Here is a 14119-nt window from a genome sequence, read left to right as displayed (position 1 = left end):
GAGCCTATAAGGATGCTGCGGGTTTTTCTTCCCAAGGTGGAGAACCTTGTATTTATCGGCGTTGAACACCATCAGATTCTCGTCCGCCCACTTGCTGAGCCTGTCCAGGTCAGCCTGGATAACCTGCCTGTCTTCTGGTGTGGATGCTTTGCCCCAAAGTTTGGTGTCATCAGCGAACTTGGCCAGTCCACTTCTGACTCCAGTGTCCACATCATTAATGAAGATGTTGAACAGTATGGGTCCAAGGACAGAGCCTTGGGGGACCCCACTGGTCACAGGACACCACGATGAGTGACTTCCATCGATTACTACTCTCTGGGTCCGACCCTGGAGCCATTTTTCCAGCCAGTGGATCGTGGAGGACCCAAGGTGACAATTGGCCAGTTTCTCTAAGAGGTGATTATGGGAAACCAGGTCAAAGGCTTTTTTGAAGTCAAGATATATGACATCAATCTCTTCCTTGTCCAGGTGATAGGTCACCTGGTCATAGAAGGAAATGAGATTGGTCAAGCAAGACCTACCCGCAACAAACCCGTGCTGGCTATCCCTTAAGATGTTGGCGTCGGCCAGTCCATTAAGGATGGCCTCTTTGACAAACTTTTCTAAGATCTTCCCCGGGAAAGCGGGGAAGCTTTCCCGGGGAAAAGATCATTGGGTAAGCTCTGTTGCACTGACCTCCGGTAACTTTTTGCAAAGAAGTTCTAGCTCTCATGCAGGGGTAGCCATGAAAGAGAGGGGTTTCTTTCTAGATTGGAAGATCTGTTACCAAAGGCCTAGGCAGTCAACCTCAGGCATGCATGCGACAAGTGGCATGAGCAGCCTCTCTGTGCAGCATGTGGCAGACCTGGGACAGGACAGGCAGTACAGTGAGATTAGGGCAGCGAGCAGAACCAGAGCAGCCGATCAGGCATGGGAAGGGGATAAGAGTGGCATTTGAGGAGGGTATGGGGTTAACTTTAATAGAATCCTAGGGAATTAGGGCTGGAAGGGACCCTAGAGGTCATTCAGCCCAGTTCCTCCCCCTTCACCAGAGGCCAGAGACTAGCACAAGGCATAGCACCCTAATCTGCCACAAGTAAAGAAGGAGGACCACAGTGGCTAACATCCTGCTGCTGCAAAGGTTGTTAAAAAATGCTTGTAAGGAGGAGGAGAGAGGTAAGACCCTCTAGCTAGCAACCTCCATTTTTAAGACCCAGCAAGAGTTTAAAAATCTCCAACCTAGGCTGCAGCCAATACCCAATGTTTTTGAGGAAAATGTAGCAGCCAGAAGGAAAAATTTCCTTCCAGCCCCATGCAGCAACCAACAAAGCCCAGAAGTATTGGAAATACCCATAACAGAACATAGACATAGCTATGCCTGGGTCATCCCTGACCAATATCTTTCCAACCTCTTTTTGAACATCTACAACGATAGAGAATCCATAACTTCCCTAGGCAGTCTGTTCCAGTGCCTCATTGTTCTAACAGGGTGTGTCTACATGAGATGCTACTGCGCAGTCATTACTGTGTATTTAATTAGTACTTGTATTAGCAAGTACTAAACAAATGCACAGTAACCAGAGTTACTGTGCAGTTGCACCAGTGAATGTCTTTTAGGTCATGCTGCCACTCAATAGCCTAATAAACTGTGCAGTAGTATATTAGCACTGTCTGTGCTGTGATGTGATACTGTACAGGTTTTTGGCTACTGCTCAGTCAGCATCTTGTGTAGGCATGTCTACAGTGAAGAAGTTTTTTCTGATATCCAATCTAAATCTACTTTGCTGCAACTTCAAGACATTGGTCCATGTCCTCCTTTGCAGCAGAAAAGAAGGTGGTTTTCCTCTTCATGGCAGCCCTTCAACTTTCTATAATGTCCCCTCTTAAGCACCTTCTCTTCCACAAGCTGAACTTGCCTATTTCCTTTAATTTCTCCTCACGTGGCTTGACTTCCAAGCTCTTTTTTCACTTTGGTTACTCACCTCTGGACCTTCTTTAACTTTTTCTGTGTCCTTTTAAAAATGTGGAGCCCAAAACTGCAACTAATATTCTAGATGAGGCCTAAACTAAGGAGTAGAGGCACTATCATTTCCCATGTCTTGCATCTAATGTTTCTATTGATGTTTCTGTTGTCCCAAAATGTAGCCGTACAAAAGGTGAATTCGCCACACTGCAGACTACTATTGAGTCTGTGATCTGCCAAGACTCCCAGATCCTGCTCTGTAGGTCTACCATCCATCTAGGTGTCACCCATTTTGTATTTGTGTTTTGGGGAGGGAGGGGGGGCTGCCACCCTGCTGCTTCAAGACTGTGGTGCTTCCCATACTTTGCTTTACTTGTAAGTTTTTTGGAGGGGGGCGTTTTATGGGTTCTTATTTTTTTTTCTTGAGAGCCTGCCAAAAGTGCAGAGCCCGCTGCTTGGAGATGGCCCAAAGCCACAACTTAATTATCCTGATTAAGCCTGGGGAAACCACTAATCCATGTTTAATAATGTGGATTAATGGCTTCCCCAGGCTTAATCAGGGTAATTAAGACATGGTTTGGGGCCATGTGGCAATCTGCAGGGAGGGGTGGGACTGCTGGAACCCCTAAGCCATTAAGGGTGTGTGTATGGATTCCTGCAGCACTTAGCCTATGAAAATGGCAGCCTGCAAAATTGGCCAGCTGCCCCCCTGAGTTTGGTAGACCCCTACATGTAGCACAATAACTTGCATGCCCTGAGAGAACCGCAAAACCCCTTTAACCGTGTCTCTGTGTAGCATTGAACATATTGGTCTCCCTTCCTTTATGCTGTGCATGTGTTCCTAGAAAACTATACATAACTCAAATTTGCATAAAGGGAACCCACTTTACAATGTAACAAATAGGGATACGTTCCAAGACCTTGACTGTACCGACCCTCAGAGCCATTTCTACCACTTTCACAAGACAGTAAACACAACCAACAACCACAGGGTGGTGGTGAATGTTACCATAATGGAGAGGGCAACTACAGAAATGTGTTGCAGACAATGAGCAAGGAGCACAGATCCACACAGGAGACTATATTTTGGTGCGCGTCGCTCCCACAATGCACCGCACAAAGCGGCTGACTGCAGACTTCCACCATACTGACTGCATAAGGGTGAATTTACCTTACATATAACTCATTTTTGGTATAAAAAGGGTCATCGCATACGAGTGAATTTGCACATGTAGAACCTGCATAAAGTGAGGGAAACCTGTACTAGTCTTGTCCCCTCTCCAGATCTCTATGCTATTTTACTAGGAGCACAATGTGAATAGCATTGATCTTGACTGCCTCCTTTGGTGTAAATTGTCACAACCCAAAGTTGTGGTTTTTTGTTTGTGTGCGCTTCGGCACCGCTAAATTATGTTCCCGCTAAATTGCAGCTCCTTTGCACGGTGGAGTGTTCTGCTGCAATAGGAGAACCCGTGTGCAAAAGAGTATTTCCCGCCGTTTGTAGCCTTCTTTGCATGGTGCATTTCTTTTGCATCATGGTGATGCACGGTGCAAAGGAGTTCCCGCCATTGGTATTTAGATTTGTGCCACATTATTGGCCGATCCTAATATAGGCACACGTGGCGGCTAGCTATTGGCTTGCTAGCCATATAAAAAGCTTGAGTGGTTTCCGCCCAAGTTGGAGGACTCCACGAACACCAGGAGAGAGAGACGGAGAGAGAGAGGAAAGGAGCATAAAGATCTCTAAGCACTGCTAATTCCTTCGAACCCAACGCATCTCTCTTAAGAAGGCAACAGAGGCTTAATTACTGAACCGAACCCGCGGAGCCTTAACAACTCTGGGGCCCAATTACCGAACGGCCTCTAGCCTCTCCCCGTCGCCGAGCGCAATCCTAGACGTATCCCTATCCTATGTACCCAATTTTTTAACCCACGGAGTCTTAACAGCTCCGGGGGACCTGGGAACCGAACAGAACCCACGGAGATTCAGCTACTCCGTGAGGAAAGAATTGCCGAACCCGCGGAGCCTAAACCACTCCGGGGTCAAAGAACCGAGTTTGTCAGAGTCCTCCAACGAGGATTCAAGTGGAGCTGCGCCTGGAAAGCTGTCCAGCCTACACCGCGACCACCTTCAGTGTAAGTAAATAATCTTTTCAATCAACCATTACGCCTCCGTAACTGATTCTAGCACTTGCGTACCATACCGCCCCGCGGTTTTCTCCGGCCCCGCGTGCCCAGGCTGCTGGCCGCAGCCTGCGTGCACAAAGACGGGCCCGGCTTGCACACGGCAAGGACGGGATTGGGAGCCGGCCCGCACATAAATCAGAAATAGGAAACCCCTGGCAGGGATGCCAGTTAATGGCACATGGAGAGGTGCGAGGAAATTTGCTTAATTTTTTTAAAATGCTGCTCTGGGCTCTCTGGAGCTGCCACAGGTCCCAGCATTGCAGAAGGCACTAGGGGTGGACTCAGGCAAACACAGGCCGAGACTGCATTCTGCTGACCCTACCCCCTGTGCCCAGGCTGTGCCCCCCAGCCTGGCCCAGCCCCTGGAGGGAGCTGTGGGTGGGCAGGGCCTGGGCCCTGGCAAGTGCTGTGCTGTGCTGGAGGCTCCCAGCAGGTGGGCAAGCCTAAGGCTCTGACAGACGCATACTCCATCCCACCTGGGCGGGGCAGCACCTAGGTGCTCGGGGCAGGGGCCGGGCGACATGTGGACAAGCAGGTGCAGGAGGAGGTGCTGTGGGCAGGCTAACCTAGCTGGCCCCTTGGGAAGGCGGGGGCTGGGCAGGAAGTGGGGCTGACCCAGGGCTCCTCAGGCTTGGGCTGCAGCTGGCAGGTGGGGGTGCCCAGTGGCACCCAAGGTAGGTCCTGGCCCAGCCTGCGCAGCTCCTTTAGAGATGCAGTGCAGTCTCTCTGCCCATGAGGGGATACTGCCTGGCCCGGGCAGGATGCTGGGCTCTGCCTCCCTGCGCACCAGACACAATGCAAGCAGGGCAGAGCTACCCATGTTGCAGGAGCCCAGCCCTGTGAGGCACCCAGGAACAGTCTTCATGGCTGTCCTGGCCTGCCAGAGCCCTGGTCTCAGCCTTACCCACCCACAGCTCCCCTCCAGACTGGGGCAGGCACTGCACAGAGCCACTGTACTTTGGGTTCCCAGCTGGCTTGACCCTTGCTGCCTGTGGCAGCTGTTCCCAAAGCCCAGGGGGCTCCTGCAGCCAGGCTCCCACACTGGGGGTGGCTCCGTCCCACTCATGCTGTGCCCAGTGTTCAGGATGGCTGAGCCTGGAGCTGGGAGCCCCCTGAGCTTGGCATCCTACTCTGGTAAAGCAGTGTTCCCTCATGGGCCAGGTAGTTGCATCCCATCCCTGTGGAGCTGTGCAGGCCAGGCCTCATCTCAGGTGCCGCTGGATGCCCCTGCCTGCCCGTCATCTGCAGCTTGAGCCCGTAGAGCCCTGGGGCAGCCCCTGCTTCCTGCCCAGGCCCTGCCTTTCCAAGGGGCCAGCCTGTCCGCAGTGCCTGCTTCCCCTGTGCTGCCTGTACCACGCCCAGAGCACCTGGCCCTGGCAGTCCTGTGCTGCCCCCGCCTGGGTGGGGCGAGGTGGGCCATCTGTCTGCCTGAGCCATGGCCTGAGCCTGGTGGCTGCTGCTTCCCTCTGCTGGCTACTGCCCTGAATCAGCAGGTCTGAACTGCAGTGCATAGCATTGGGAGACATTGGTGGCAAGGGGCACACCCTCCTTTTTTCCCTTTTATTTTTTTTCTTTCTTTCCCTCTTTCTGTGTTTTCTCTTTTTCTTTCTCTTCTCTCATCACAACGAACAGAATATACAAGAAAAAAGGTAGTATATGAAGTTTTATTTATTGTCACCAAGCTTAGAATTTTTAGAAAACCTGGAATTTACCATTTTAAAAAAAGGAGCAATTATGATTAATTATATCAATATGCCATGCATCCTGCCATGTCTCCCCTGCCCAGGTTTTGTTTTTCTGGCATGCCAGCACTCTAGCACCTTACAAGGTAGACACTGCGTTTTTTTTCAGCACTCCGGTGGCCAAAGATGTTGCCTATCCCCGGTCTAAATTCTTTCTGCTTTTCCACTGTCCTTCTCCATTTAAAGTGCAGGAAAAATATGATCCCAGGTAAGGAGAAAGTGTCTCCAGGTGCTGCATCATACAGTCTCACTTGTCCAGGGATGCTTATACTCAGAAGTACCATTGGCTTTCTGCTGGCATTTTGCCAACTTGTAATGCATAGCAATGCATATGGCTAGATTCTGTTCCAAAATGCTTAAGTGGACTTAGGTGCCTAAGAGCAATTCTGTTCCACTTTGTTTAAGTCCCTGAAAACTGATTAATGTATCCATTTTTTGTAACGTGTTGTAAGCCGCCGTGGGGTGTACTTGCACAGCTGGCTTGTTTTCTGAAGCATGTCTGGCCAGGCACCTCTGCCACTGGCCACTTTTGTTCTAGCTGCCCAGGGTCCAACCATTGGTGTAGTGTGCCCTGCCCTAATGATGATTCTGGTGATCTCCCTGTGGTCTTCCAGCAAGTGGGAGGATGAAATGCAGTCTTTGGCTTGATCCTTATTTATTTAATTTTTTTGGCTTAGAGAGACTGTCTAGGTGCCAAAGAGCCTGATTCAGTGCTTGCTGAATCTGTGGAAAGTCCTCCCATTGACTTCGGTGGCTTTTAAATCGGGTATAATTTTGTCTAGTAGTTCCTACACAAATATGTGGTATTAGAAAATGTTGAGGTCTGAGTTTTGTAGGACTTTAAGTTCTATGTGTTATAGAGCTGTAACCAGCCCCATTTTTGTCCGTCTGTTCAGGGTGCCTGGCCAGACTCACTGAGACCAATGGGTGGGGAGGGAACAACTGGTCAACCATCCCTTGGCATAAGCAAAGCTGAATGAAGAACTGACAGCTCTCCAAATCGGGGACAGTACTTTTCTGATGAGACTTCAGAACTTGAGATGTGCTGTGGAATGGAAAATATGTTGGGGCGAATGATTTCCTTGCTTTCTCACCTTATGTAGGATGAGGTTGTGAGTAATGGCAAGCTATTCATCGTGTCGCTCTCACTCACTTGCTCTTTCATGCTTCCTTTCGCCATTGACAGATGCTGCAAAAGACTTTGAAAGCTAAAAGGGATTTAGTTGGTTTGCAGGATACTGTTTAAGCAGATGGTTGGCAACTTTACCTGATTGCAGACTAGAGTGACCCAAATAGAGTCTGAGATGTGCTGGCACTAGGACCTAGCTGCTGCCCTTCCTCCACCCTACCACATTACAGGTTTCCCTCGCTTTATGCTATACGTGCATTCCTGGAAAATGGCACATAATTCAAATTTGCATAAAGGGAACTCGCTTTACAATGTAACAAATAGGGATATGTTCCAAGACCTCTACTGTACTGACCCCCAGACCCATTTTTACCACTTTTACAAGACAATTTTGATACTCGCTAACAGCAGACAGTACACACAAGCACAGGGCACTATCATAATGTGGATGGCAGCTACAGAAATGAGTGTTGCAGACAACTAGGGAGGAGCACAGATCTAGACTATATTTTGGTGTGCTTCACTCCCACAGTGCACCACACAAAGCAGCTGACTGCAGGCTTCCACCACACTGATAAAATAAGAGTGAATTTACCTCGCACACAATGAATTTTTGGTATAAAAAGGATCATTGCATAAGAGTGAATTTGCACATACAGAACCTACATAAAGCAAGGGGAAACCTGTACAAGGAAGTTTCCTACCACTGCTGCTGCTTTTCCCCACTGTGGGGCTACTGGTTTCTCACTGCAGCATAAGAGAAGCTCCCTGCCATCAAAGACCAAGCTCCCCAGGCCACATTCAGCCAATGTTGCCAACCCCTGGTTTAAGCAATGTGAGTTATGCTATGTTGTGATTATAGACTAACACTCAAGACATAAGCATAAACTAGCCTATTTTCTGTTTATGCTGCTATATTGATCACCAGGTTCAATAAACATAGGCATACATGAATGAGAAAAAACTAACCATGAACTTCATGATGGGGCAGTAGGCAACCTCTGCCAGACCATCTGTTTCTCACTAAGTTGCTAGCAAGGTGTTCCCTGTGGGCTCATCTCTTATTCAAACTCCTTCATGTGTGGGCCGCCTCCCGAACCCATCCATGTCGCCATGAGCGGGCCGGGAGCAATATGCGGACCCGACTTTGTGCACGCGGGCTGTGGCCAGCAACCCGGGCACGCGGGGTCGAAGAAGACCAGTGGGAGCTAGAATTAGTCACGGACGCGTAATGGTTGATTAAAAGATTGTTTTCTTACACCAAAGATGGTCGTGGAGTAGGCTGGACAGTTTCCAGGCACAGCTCTGCTTAAATCCCCGTTTGAGGACTACGACAAGCTCTCTCACAAAGTTTGCTAGGCTCCATGGATCTTGTGCTCTGAGGTAGTTCGGTTGTCTGAACAACTATGTCAGTTGTTCCAGCTGAATAGACTCACACGAAGTTTGCTAGGCTCCGTGGGTCCGGTTCGGTAATTGGCTCCGGAGTTGTTGAAGCTCCGCGGGTTCGGTAGTTTCTTGTATAGGAAGGGATATGTCTAGGAATTTATCGGCGACAGGGAGAGGCTAGAGGCTGTTCGGTAATTGGCCCCAGAGTTGTTAAGGCTCCGTGGGTTCAGTTCGGTAATCAAACCTCTATTGCCTTCTTAAGGAAAAAGTTGGGTTCGAAGGAATCAGCAGCGCTTAGAGATCTTCACGCTCTTTCTCCCGAACTCCAATTGCTTTCTCTCTCTCCAACTTGGGCGGAAACTACCCAAGCTCTTTATACGGCTAGCAAGCCAATTGCTAGCCGCCACGTGTGCATAATTTAACGTGAACCAATAATGTGGCTCCCAACTTTATACAAAAAGGGGGGACAACACAAATGGCGGGAACTCCTTTGCACCGTGCATCTCCTAGATGCAAAAGAAATGCACCATGCAAAGAAGGCTACAAACTGGCGGGAAATACTTTTTCACGCGGGTTCTCTTATTGCAGCAGAAAACTCCACCGTGCAAAGGAGCTGCAATTTAGCGGTAACATAATTTAACGGTGCCGAAGCGGACACAAACAAAAAACCACAACTTTGGGTTGTGACACTTCACTCTCCTGTTAGGAGGCATCTGTAAATGATCACTTCCGTTGCTACAGTGGAGTCTTCAAAAGCCTTTTTTCAGTGACAAACTAGAATAGCTTAAATCAGGCTTAAATCAGGAATGCAAGCCATCCTCGACTTATAACATTTTGAGTTGCAACGTTTTGCACTTCCAATGTTTATAAATTAACACCCTGTGTCAACTTTATGGCGTCAGTTTCAACTTTACAATGCTTGATCTAATGCGATGCCACGCCAGCGAACAAATTTGCTGCATCGCTCATCTCCCTGGAGAACATCTGTCCAAACTTCCTTGGACGCTTTCTTTAAAGAAAGCGTCCAAGACTCCAGAAGAACCTGTAGCCAAAACTTCTAAGAAGATTCCAGCCAAGAGCCCTTCAAAAAGTCCAACCACGAGCCTTTCAAAGAGTCCAGCAAAGTCACCTCAAAGAAGTCCTTCCAAATCAATATGATTGCTATTTACTATATAAATACATTAATGTAGCTATGTTACTCATCTATAATTGATCAAGCACAGAATTCTGGGGTAATGTTGGTGAAAATAGGATATTGGGCCTTGGTTCAGGAACCAATCCCCCATTTATAGCATTTTTCTTATGAGAAAATAGGTTCTGAGTTGCAACGTTTTGAGCTAAGACGCGGTTTTCAGGAACCAATTGTGTCATAAGTCCGAGGACTGCCTGTAATGTAATGGAAGTCAAAATTCCAAGGAGCCAATTGGGACACAGTATGAGTGCTAACAGCAACCTTTGTCATGAGGACACATCCTGTATTTGAAGGGCTGCTAAGGTGCAATAGTGTAGAAGTTCCCTTACACACCTGAAGGAATGTTCAGCACAACAATTGCGCCCCAGCATCTGATCCCTCTGGACCACCAATGCTGTAAAGTAGTGATGAAGCAGGCCAAACAGCCTGATCTCCTTGGTACATCACGTGGTGGTATGACAGGAGGGTCACTAGATGGGACTAGATTTATAGCATGATGTGACATGGATGGGACAGGACTGCTTTGTGCTTGATGTTATGCAGGACTTAATAGTCTGCTGCTCCGGTGTCCGTACAAGACGAGTTATGAGGCATCTGAAGCTCTTGCCTAGCACTGGTTTCAGTGCCAGTGTGTTCAAACCCACCAGTCACACATTGAAGAAATAGGCTTTGGAAGCCTTTGCTTTTTGATTTGGGTTGTTGCCAGATACCTTTGAGTTGGGTGCAGAGAGTTGGGTAGAGCATATACAAGGAAGACATGGACTTGGGAGGAAACTAGACCAGATTTGTAGATGGTTAGAAATCTGCTGGATGGACCTCATTTTGCCTACAGGTGAGGTCATGGTAGTACTAAGATGGTTATGCTGGGAATACTGAGGCAGGAGCAGGAAGGGGGGGACCTTGGGGCAGCTGCACATGAGATTATGCCGGAGGAAAAAATATGCTGCCTCCAGAGGAAGGTATCTGGGTTACAACTGGGGTAAAACTTCTCAGGTAGGGGTAGATTTAACTTTAGGCTTACCCACATGCATGCTCTGCAGTCCCTGAACTTTCTTCCCCCCTTGGAGCATTTGGGGTTTTCCTGTCCAGCTGTCTATGGCCATATTTTGTGGAAGATCTGTTGAGAGACTATTCTCCACACCTCTGATAGCCTAGTATTTCTATATCTTTCATGTATATAAATCACTCTACTGTATCTTAATTACAACTATTTCTGCTTGGAATTTCAGAATGATGACCTTCGAAACCTGTCCCTGTCTGGTCATGTTGGCTTCGACAGTCTTCCAGATCAGCTGGTCAACAAGTCAACGTCACAAGGCTTTTGCTTCAACATACTTTGTGTTGGTAAGTTAATCTGCTCTGCTGAGCAAAATGGCTTTTCAATACGTGTGTGTTTAAAGTGCTTCAGAGATTAACAGGAGATCTGGAACAGCTGAATGTCTTGTTTGCCTATTATTCTTGAAAGTTGAAAGTCTCTGGATTAGGGTCAGAGGGGAGAGCAATAAGGGTGATGTTGTGGTAGAGGTCTGCTATAGACCTCCAGACCAGGAAGTGGTGGATGAAGCTTTCTTTAGACAGCTAGCAGAAGTTTCCTGATCACAGGCCCTGGTTCTCATGGGGGATTTCAGTCACCCTGTCATCTGCTGGGAGAGCAATACAGCAGTGCACAGGCAATTGAGGAAGTTTTTGGAGAGTGTAGGGGACAACTTCATAGTGCATGTGTTGGAGAAGCCAACTAGGGGCAGTGCTCGTGACCTGCTGCTCACAAACAGGGAAGACTTGGTAGAGAATGTAGTAGTGGATGTCAACTCAGGCAGCAGCATGAGATGATTGAGGTAAGGATCCTGAGGAAAGGAAGCAAGAAGAGTAGAAGTGTAAGAACTCTAGACTTCGGAAAAGCAGACTGGATTGCTCTGGGAACTCGGACAGGCTTCCCAGGGGATCCTGCCCGTGAAAGGGAGAGGAGTCTAGGAGAGCTTGCTGTACGTCAAAGAAAACTTACTGAGAGTGCAGGAACAAACCACCCTGATGTGCAGGAAGATTTGCAGGTGTGACCAAAGACCTGCTTGGCTTAGCAGGGAACTCTTCAGTAAGTTAAATCACGAAGAGGAAGCTTATAAGCAGTAGAAACTTGGACAAACAACTAGCGGAGGAGTATAAGAGAGTATTCCTTGGGTGTGCAAGGATGAAGTCAGGAAGGCTAAAGTGCATTTGGAGTTGCAGCTAGCAAGGGACGTGAATGGTAACAAGAAGAGTTTCTACAAGTATATTGGTAACTAGAGGAAGATCAGGGAAAGTGTGGGTCACTTACTGAATGAGGGAGGCAACCTAGTGACAGAGAGTGCAGAAAGGACTGAAATTATGCCTTTTTCACCTCAGTGTTCACAGGCAAAGTCAGCTCCCAGGCTGCTATACCTGACAGCACAGTTTGGGGAGGAGGTGGGCAGCCAATGAGAAAAGAAGAGGTTAGGGCTGTGGCGGCCCAGTAGGGGGTGCTCCTGTGCTGAGCCACCCACCTCACTGCCCGACCACCTTCCAGGCTCCAAGTGCGTCCCTGGGGGCGCCTCACATCTGGCTGACCCCCTTCCTGGAGCACACCTGCTAGCCTGGAGGTACAGCTGCCACCACCCAGGGATGGGCTTGATTCTGGCACTGCGCCCCCTGGGAAACACAGGTCTAGTAGCCCTTGAGGGTACTTGACTCACTCCAAGAACTTGGGGTGCTTCCCTCAGTCAGAAGCACAAGTAGTGGTCTCCCTTATTCAGCTGAACCAAGGGGACCCCAAGGCATAATCTAGACCCACTCCCCATAAGTTTCCCACGCTAGGTACAAAGGAGAACTTTATTGGTTACAAGGAGTAGGGTTGGAATAGGGTACAGCGTTGAGTAGTATCAGAGAAATCCCATAGAGCAAACAGGGTGCCTGGGGTAGCCTTTGATCACGTACCTGAGTTACTGCAAGCTAGATATCTAGTTAGATCTCAAGTAGCTTACTCACAAGTATCATCCAGAGGCAGGTGGAGATTCCCTCTGGAGGCAGGCAGTTCCTTGATCATCAGTGTTGAGAGAGAGAGTAAGTTTCATATAGTCCAGCTCTTCTCGCTCTCTCTCTCTCTCGCTCTCTCTCTCTCGCTCTCTCTCTCTCGCTCTCTCTCTCAGTTTTCCTCATGCCTGCTGCCCCTCCTTCTGGGCAGTCCTTAACTTATAGCCCTTATGACCTCATTTACCTGGTCCAATGGAGCCCAGCACCTGTTGGCTGTCAGCCAACGAATGTGAAATGCATCACTGGTTGCTGGGTAGACTGGCAGTCTCTAGCCCACCAGGGTGCCCAAGTCCCTCACCCAGGTATGTGGTGCCAGTCGCGTAGGGAGAAGGAGCAGGTTTCTCCTCTCCCTCAGGAATGTATTCAGCTCAGGTTACCTAAAGAGAGAGGGTAAGGTGTGTACCCTCTGCAGGACCCAAATTGTCACAGAGCAGAGTTTTTGGGGAGAAACAGAGGTGGCCTTCTGCCACAAGGGCATGGTGGGTAGAATATAGCTTGTGGGTTGAATCTGGCCCATGGCAGGTCTTTCTCCAGGCTGCAGCGGGTTCCTCAGTCCTGCCTGGCCCAGGCACCGTCCAGCTGTGGCTTGTCCTGCTGCCCCCTGGGCACATAGCAGGGAGTGGGGCAGGAGTGAATGATTTGCCCCTACCCAATGCCTTCTGCACTGTGGGGGGTGGGTCTCGATCTACCCCCCACCAATCCCAGGTAAAGAAAGAAACTTGCCTACCTGCTGGGCTGGCTGCAATCCTGGCTGCGCAGGGTATCCGAGTGTGCCCCGCCCCAACTGCTGCAGTCTGTGGCTGGGTTGCCCTCTGGCCATACCTGCTGCTCCCCTAAGTTTGGGGAGGTCTGAGCCCAGTTAGCCTCCCCTACCTATGGCCCTGACCCCACGTGCCCTGTGCCTGCTCTGGGCTCACCCACCCAGGCTCAGCAACAGCAGTGTGGGATAGAAGCTGCTGCTCAGCGCGGGGTAAATGCAGCCCCTCTCCCTCACAACTACTGGCATTTCCTGGTGTAGCCTCCTGGAGCCCATGCTGGGCTGCCCAACATCTACAGTGTGTCACTGCTGCCTCTGGGCTGCCTGGTGGGGCAACAGTGGCAGTGCAGAGCAGACACAGGGCAGCCCAGCACAGCGCAGGCTCCGGGAAGCTATATCAGAAAGTGCTGGCAGTGGCAATGGGGAGGGATTGCATTTCCCCCAGTGCTGAGCAACAGCTTCTGTCCCACACTGCTGCTCCTGGGCCTTGGTGGGAGAGCCCAGAGCAGGCATGCAGGGTCGGGACTGTGCAGGGGGCAGCAAGACGTGTGCGCCATGGGCGTGTGGTGCGGAGTGGGTCAGGTCTGCACTGTACCTGGGTTCCAGCTGATCCACTCTGGGACTGAGTCTGGAGCAGGTGTGGGCTGTGCGCTGTTGGCAGTGGCAGGGAGGCACTGCAGAGCATGTGGGGTTCAGGCCATTGTGGGGCAGGGACTGAATGACTTGGGGGTGCATGTGCAGG

The 14119-nt window shown here is 49.6% G+C and overlaps 1 protein-coding gene across 3 annotated transcripts in view; it reads left to right on the top strand.

Annotated features, from left to right (window-relative positions):
• The window catches only part of LOC102384892 (septin-11), a 161403-nt gene that overhangs the window by 16125 nt on the left and 131159 nt on the right, over positions 1–14119 (top strand). For all 3 annotated transcript variants that reach the window (XM_025191421.1, XM_014525509.2, XM_025191422.1), the window contains exon 2: positions 10808–10922. In XM_025191421.1, the coding sequence (XP_025047206.1) occupies positions 10808–10922 (115 nt within the window). The remainder of the gene's footprint in view (positions 1–10807; positions 10923–14119) is intronic.

This window comes from Alligator sinensis, unplaced genomic scaffold (genome assembly GCF_000455745.1).
Source record: "Alligator sinensis unplaced genomic scaffold, ASM45574v1 scaffold208_1, whole genome shotgun sequence".
In the NCBI taxonomy this organism is placed as follows: domain Eukaryota; kingdom Metazoa; phylum Chordata; order Crocodylia; family Alligatoridae; genus Alligator; species Alligator sinensis.
The sequence above is the reverse complement of the archived record's forward strand: the minus strand, read 5'-3'. Positions and strand labels throughout refer to the sequence as shown.